Genomic DNA, 6,890 nt, shown 5'->3' on the forward strand with positions numbered 1-6,890 from the left:
TTGTTTTGCATGACCTTCCCCCAGATCACTTCTTATCGTCCAGTCTCCAAAAGTGGCATTTCATCAGATCCCTTTGCGGCCCACCAGGCTCTCCGCCTTTTTTCTTAAAAAACAGGACTATGGCTGCCTATCGGCGTCTTATTTGTCCGTGTTTCCTTGTGTTCACCTTTGGAACACAACCTCTACGAAAGCAGGGACCTCGCGTGCAGTAGGCACTCAAACCCCTGTTTACTACATCAGGTGGTCTCCGGGCTGCAAAGTCCTTTCTTTTCCACCTGGACTTTCCCCTCGACTTCCACTCGTTCGGTCCATCAAGAGGGGCGTGGATGGGAGGGGTTGGTAGGGCGGGCTGAGGTCCTCGCCTGCTGGGAATTCCAGTCCAAGAAGCAGGGGTCCCTGTTAGGTTCGGAGGCTACTCGGCCCCAAAATCGAACGATCACCGAGTAGGATCTTTGAAACCCCAGCTAACTCCGGGCAAAATCTTCAAGCTCCAGTCAGCTGGTCCAGGTCTCGCCTCCTTAAGGAGCTCGCAGCCCTGACACACCTCAGAGCCGCAGCGCACGCCCATCCCGGCCTCTCCCAGCGCAGCCCCGGCCCCGCCCCACAGCCCCGCGCGTGCCCGTCCCAGATTCCTCCGCGCGCAGCCCTAATACAGCCCCGAGGGAGATGCCGTGCACGCCGGTCCCGACCTCCTCGGCGCACAACCCAGACTCCGCCCCGCGTCGCCGCGTACGCCGGTCCCGGGTTCCCCCGCGCGCAGTCCTGGCCCCGCCCCGCGGCGCCGCGCACCCCTATCCCGGCTTCCCCCGCGCGGCGAGTCAGGGCGGAGCGAGCGGGCTCATCCTGGAGTCGGAAAGCCAAGCCTCTCCCACCCGCCCGGCGCGGTATCCCGGGGGCGCCATGGAGCCCCGGGTGGTTGCGGATGCTGTGGAGACGGGAGAGGAGGATGTGATTATGGAGGCTCTGCGCACGTACAACCGGGAGGTGAGCGAGAGCCGTGAACGTGGTACACGAAAGAAGAGGTGGGGCAGGGTGGGGCGCGAGCGCGGCGGGCGGGGCGCCGAGTCGGTGAGGAGTTGCTACCGGGAGAGAGTCCGGGTGCGCTCGCCGCTGGGCGGGTGGGGCGGGGCGCCGTCTGTTTCCCATCCACGGAGCGCGGGTCCTGCCTGGTGTGGATCTGTGCCCCTGAGCCCCTGGGTCTCTCTGCAGAACTCCCAGAGTTTCACGTTTGATGATGCCCAACAGGAGGACAGGAAGGTGGGTGCTGACCGAGGGGTAAAGGGGAAGATGGGCGGTCCCGGGAAAAGGGGCCTGGTGGAGCCGCTCTTCTTCCTGCCCACAGAGACTGGCGGAGCTGCTGGTCGCGGTTCTGGAGCGGGGCTTGCCACCGTCCCGCCGCGTCACCTGGCTGCAGAGCATCCGCATCCTGACCAGAGACCGCAGCTGCCTGGAGCCTTTCACCAGCCGCCAGAGCCTGCAGGCACTTGCCTCCTATGCTGGCATCGCCTTGGAGGGGTCCGTCCCTGAGCCTCTGGACATGGACGTTGTACTCGAGTCCCTTAAGTGCCTGTGCAACCTCGTGCTCAGCAGCCCGGTGGCACAGGTGCTGGCCGCAGAAGCCCGCCTAGTGGTGAGGCTCGCAGAGCGTGTGGGGCTGTATCACAAGAGCAGCTTCCCACATGAAGTCCAGTTTTTTGACTTGCGCCTCCTCTTCCTGCTCACGGCACTTCGCACTGATGCGCGCCAGCAGCTGTTTCAGGAGTTGCAGGGGGTGCGCCTGCTGACTGCTGCCTTGGAGCTGACACTGGGAATGACCCCTGATGGGGGCCCTCCTGAGCTCCTTCCTCCCCAGGAGACTGAGCGGGCCATGGAGATCCTCAAAGTGCTCTTCAACATCACCTTTGACTCCATTAAGAGGGAAGTGGATGAGGTGAGGGCTGACCTGAGTCCGTGGGTAGAGCTTAGCGGTGTGGACGTTTCCTGGATCTGTCTGCCTGTAGGAATACTGGCAAGTTTCTGGGCATCAGATGGGGAGAGGGCAGGTGGAGCTCTTAGCTTATCGGGAGGAGGCAAGGAGATGCACGTTTTGGGCAGGGAGCCTTGGAGAAGATTTCTGAGAGAGGTGGAGGGTATGTCTGGCTCTTTCAGCCTAGCAGGAGGGCTGTTTGGTGTGTGGGGAGGCTGTAGGAGATTTCCCACCATGAGGCCGTGACCATGTGGCTAGAGTACTCTGTGACTTCATCCCAAGAGGACTTAGTGACGTTCTTGATCACAGAAACACTCTGAAGGTAGAGTAGAAGAGGGCAAGTAGAGGAGATGCATGGTCTCTGCACATGATCCTGGAGCGGTGCTTCCTCTCACAAGAACACCTTTCTTTTTGGTCAGGAAGATGCTGCCCTTTATCGGCACCTGGGGACTATCCTGCGGCACTGTATGATGGTCGCTGCTGCTGGAGACCGCACAGAAGAGTTTCACGGGTGAGGGTGCGGCCTCTCGAGATGGAAGGGAAGTGTGTTCGCATGTCTGAACAGTGCTTCCCAGCTCTGGCTGTGGGCTAGGCTCCACCCTAGAGAGTCTTCATCTGTCTGGCTGGGAGCAGACATCAGTGTGTCTCTACAGTACTACACGATCAGGACAGGTGTCTGGATCTGCGGACAGGAACGTGTCCCTGGAACTTGGGTGGTAGCAACAGGCAGTGTGGTATCTACAGGGCAATGTGGTTACTCACCTCTCTTCTCCATGACCTGTGTTTAGGCAGGTTCTGGCTTGCTTTTTTTTTTAATTTTTTTCTAATGTTTATTTATCTTTGAGAGACAGCACGAGCAGGGGAGGTGAGAGCGAGAGGGAGACACAGTATCTGAAGCAGGCTCCAGGCTCCGAGCTGTCAGCACAGAGCCCGATGTGGGGCTTGAACTCACGAACTGTGAGATCATGACCTGAGCTGAAGCCGGACGCTTGACTGACTGAGCCACCCAGGCGCCCTCAGGTTCTGGCTTTCAAGAGTGTCTGTGGTGCTTCAACCCAGACAGAGGGTGCCCCTTTCCTTGGGAACTCACCCCACTGAGTGGGATGAGCCTCTGAGGTTAGTCCTACTCTAAGTTCTGGTCTCTTGCTGGCCATTAAGTCCCTGGACGCTAGTTCACATCACATGTGGCCACTGCAGGGGGCACCAAGGGTTGTACTTGTGCAGGGGACCAGACTTACCAAGCCCCTCTCCCCCATCTGTCTTCAGCCACACAGTGAATCTCTTGGGAAATTTGCCCCTCAAGTGTCTGGACGTCCTTCTTACCCTGGAGCCACACGAAGGTTCCCTGGAGTTCCTGGGAGCAAACATGGATGTGATTCATGTCCTCCTCAGCTTCCTAGAAAAGCGTCTGCACCAGGTGGGCAGAGGGACCTACCGTGTGGGTACCTCAGTGGCTCTGACTTTCCCCAGCAGCTGTGGTCCGTGCTTTTTCACGGTACCCACTGGTAAGTGGAGATCAGCCTGACAGTGTGAGTCAGGCAATTTCTCCCTCTGCTCTGTGGTCCAACCACCAGACTCCTCCTCCCTGAGAAATATGGGGACCCTCACACACATATTTGAAGGTTTTCATTTCGTTGGTTATCACGCGTTTTAAAACAAAGTACTTACCTTTTAGATCTCTTTGTGGATCTCTTTTGAGTGATCTGAGAAGTCCCCAGCCCTTGCTTGTGACTGTAGAACTTCAGTGTTGCTGCACACAGGTGGCCCGTGGGAACAAGCATCCCTGCAGGGACCCACAGGCATCTTGAGCCAGAGGCTCCCTGGTTCTTGGGCCTGCACACAGGACATTGGCCAGACCTCTGACCAGCTTCTCTGGGAGCTTGCAGACATCACACAACCTACAGAGTGCAAGGGAGTGGGATTAGATGGACACCTCCAGAATCCACATCGCGCATATATGCTGTGAGCTGGAGTACAAACGCCTGGCATTGGATGTGATGGCTGTGACTGTCCCTACCACTGCTGCTGCTGGGGTTGGGGTGCAGGGAGATAACTCGGGAGAAGGCCGGGGAAGGACAGGAGCTCTCTGGATCCATGAAGCCCACAGAGTAGAGATTTTCTTTTTGTGTTTTGGCTGTTGTTTTCTGAGGACAGGTCATGTGCCAGTGGTGTGCTAATAACTGAATGCTCTGTATTTCCCGTGCAACCTTGGTATGTAGGCGAGGAAGTGAGAGCAGATGAGTTATTTGCCCCAGGTCACAGAGCATGTGAGTGCATCCTAAGTTAAGTTCCATTTGTGGCTCTCTTGAAAGTCACAAATTCACAAGAATGTGCCCAGTCTTGGCCCCTCAGCTGACTAACCAGGGCAAGGCCACTTCCTGAGCGCCTCCTGCCAGGACCGTCTGGTGTGCGTGTGTTTGCCCCCCCCCCCCCCCACTTCAAGTCAGGTGGGGGCACAGCCCCGGTGACAGAGGCTCCTCTGCAGACGCACAGGCTGAAAGAGAGCGTGGCCCCCGTGCTGAGCGTGCTGACGGAGTGTGCCCGCATGCACCGCCCTGCAAGGAAGTTCCTGAAGGCCCAGGTATGGGGCACAGGGGCCGGGGCGGGACCCTGCTTACAGACCCCAGCTGCTGCAGGCCCAGGCTGAGGGACGGCTGCCTCCCCAGGTGCTGCCCCCACTGCGGGACGTGAGGACGCGGCCCGAGGTCGGGGAGCTGTTGCGGAACAAGCTTGTTCGCCTCATGACGCACCTGGATACTGATGTGAAGAGAGTGGCAGCTGAGTTCCTGTTTGTCCTGTGCTCGGAGAGTGGTGAGTGGCAGGATCTGGCCCAGCGCCTATCCCTCCCAGCCACCTCACACACTGATCTCTGCCCTGCTTCTCAGTGCCCCGATTCATCAAGTACACGGGCTACGGGAACGCTGCTGGCCTCCTGGCTGCCAGGGGCCTCATGGCTGGGGGCCGGCCTGAGGGCCAGTATTCGGAGGACGAGGACACGGACACAGAGGAGTACAAAGAAGCCAAGGCCAGGTGTGTGCCCCTACACCCTCGGCTCCTCTCACTCACCCTGGTCCCTGTTCCCACACCCATATGGACTCGCAGGTGGGTGGGACAAGATGACAGATGGCTGAACTTTTTGGGAGTCAGGCACTGGTCACATAAGTAACCTGTCTTGATGTCAGGATGTTTTGTGAGTGTGGGCTGAGTGGGGCCAGGCAGTCGGGGGACCAGGATATCCCCCGAGCAGGGGCTGGGTCCTTGCTGCTCCTGGAAAGAGCCCTCTTGTGGCTGCCCTGCTTCCACCCACCCCATGCAGCCGCCTCCTGTCCTAGAGAGTCGCTAATGCATTCCCCACAATCCCTCCCCTGGGAAGCAGCATAAACCCAGTGACCGGGAGGGTGGAGGAAGAACCGCCCAACCCCATGGAGGGCATGACAGAGGAGCAGAAGGAACATGAGGCCATGAAGCTGGTGAACATGTTTGACAAGCTCTCCAGGTACGTGTTGTGTCAAGGAGGGGCCCACAGCTGGGAGAAGGGAGAACAGAAGCCCAGGACCCGCGTCCTGTCCTGTGAGCACCAGGAAGTGGGGTTAAAGTTGGGCTTAGCAAGGCTGTGTTACTAAGGTCGGAAACAGGAAATGCCCCAGGAAAGGATTAGACTTGAGGTTGATATTACATTTGTTTCGTAGATGACAAAAATTGAGACCTGGAGAAATAAGAATTCTAGAGTGCATAAGGTCTCAAAGCCACTGGGTAGCAGTTTGGATTCAGGCCTGTTTGGCCAGGGGTGAACCCGACTTCTGCCCCACATGCCGTGCCCCTTCCCCACCATGCTTTTCCCTCACAGGCACAGAGTCATCCAGCCTATGGGGATGAGTCCCCGGGGTCAGCTCACATCCCTGCAGGATGCCATTTGTGAGACCATGGAAGGGCAGCTCTCCTCGGAACCCGACTCAGACCCCGACTGAGGACACCCACTCTTCTGTTCCCCCTTCAGAACTGGTGCTGCTTCCAGAGATGGCCTTGGGACTGTGACCCAGGGAAGCCATGCTTGGAGACCCTTTTCTCTTTACTTCCAAAGTTCTGTTAATGGTTTGTCTCTGGTCCAATTTCTTATCTTTAGGACTGTGAGGGCCTTGTCCTGCTGCAACTCTGGGAACTCCACCATGATCTCCACAGATGAGGTGGTCTTGTGTGCCAAGAGGATGTGTGCAGAGGCTGCTGCCTGGGGGCAGGAGCTGAGCATGGGCACATGCACAGGCAAGCATGTCCAGGGCTGGCATACCGGCCCAGAGCTTCTGTGTCAGGCAGGCGCTGCAGCTGACAGGAAAAGAGCTTGCTAGGACCCTGTATCCTAATGTCAAAAACATACTTTCAAGGTATGCTCTATTTCTGTCCCCACTGAGCTCAGGACTGGGAGCCTCCTGTGCGTTCCTGGTCCTCGCTCCGCACTCTACTATAAGTGTCCACAGCAGCCAAGCTCTCACTGGTTGTGACAGTGGAATCCTGGCCTTCCCACTGGCATAGACAAATACACGAAGGGAAACGCACCTCGTAAAACCACAAGTCTGGATTTCTGCCGTGTACCACAAAGCATCACTGAAATATCTTGGAATAAAGAGTTTCGAGCAAGAATGTGTGTGAGGAATTAATTTCATTGTTCTCAGAATTCAGTCCTTTTCCTAGATCATCATTCATGTCTTTTGTTCTTGTGGAGGCCACCAGACCCTCTCTGAGGACTCTCTGAAACGCGTGGCAGGTGGTGAAACAGCGCCCAAGGGAGCACACGCAGGGTGGGAGCCAGGGGTCAGGATGATGTGCCTGGCGGTGCTATCCATGCTGGGCCTTGGGGCAACCCCAGCAGAAGGGGCCTGTGCAGGTGCAGGAAGTATGGCCTGAGAACATGTCTGGCTGGGGACCAGCC

The 6,890-nt window shown here is 57.6% G+C and overlaps 1 protein-coding gene across 1 annotated transcript; it reads left to right on the plus strand.

Moving 5' to 3' along the window:
* The first annotated feature begins 520 nt into the window (after positions 1–520).
* RIC8A (RIC8 guanine nucleotide exchange factor A) lies at positions 521–6,601 on the plus strand. The gene is made up of 10 exons (XM_027051362.2): positions 521–984; positions 1,210–1,257; positions 1,343–1,930; positions 2,386–2,477; positions 3,233–3,383; positions 4,452–4,547; positions 4,633–4,777; positions 4,852–4,996; positions 5,343–5,462; positions 5,814–6,601. Exons 1-10 carry the CDS (start codon positions 667–669, stop codon positions 5,932–5,934), a joined length of 1,824 nt encoding a protein of 607 aa, XP_026907163.1. The 5' UTR covers positions 521–666; the 3' UTR covers positions 5,935–6,601.
* The last annotated feature ends 289 nt before the right edge of the window (positions 6,602–6,890 follow it).

This window comes from Acinonyx jubatus, chromosome D1 (genome assembly GCF_027475565.1).
Source record: "Acinonyx jubatus isolate Ajub_Pintada_27869175 chromosome D1, VMU_Ajub_asm_v1.0, whole genome shotgun sequence".
In the NCBI taxonomy this organism is placed as follows: domain Eukaryota; kingdom Metazoa; phylum Chordata; class Mammalia; order Carnivora; family Felidae; genus Acinonyx; species Acinonyx jubatus.

Excerpts from the sequence above, each read along its gene's own strand:
- RIC8A (XM_027051362.2), top strand. The coding sequence starts at position 667 with ATGCCGTGCACGCCGGTCCCGACCTCCTCGGCGCACAACCCAGACTCC. Across the intron at positions 2,478-3,232 it reads CGCACAGAAGAGTTTCACGG|CCACACAGTGAATCTCTTGG; the intron begins GTGAGGGTGCGG and ends ATCTGTCTTCAG. Across the intron at positions 3,384-4,451 it reads TAGAAAAGCGTCTGCACCAG|ACGCACAGGCTGAAAGAGAG; the intron begins GTGGGCAGAGGG and ends GCTCCTCTGCAG.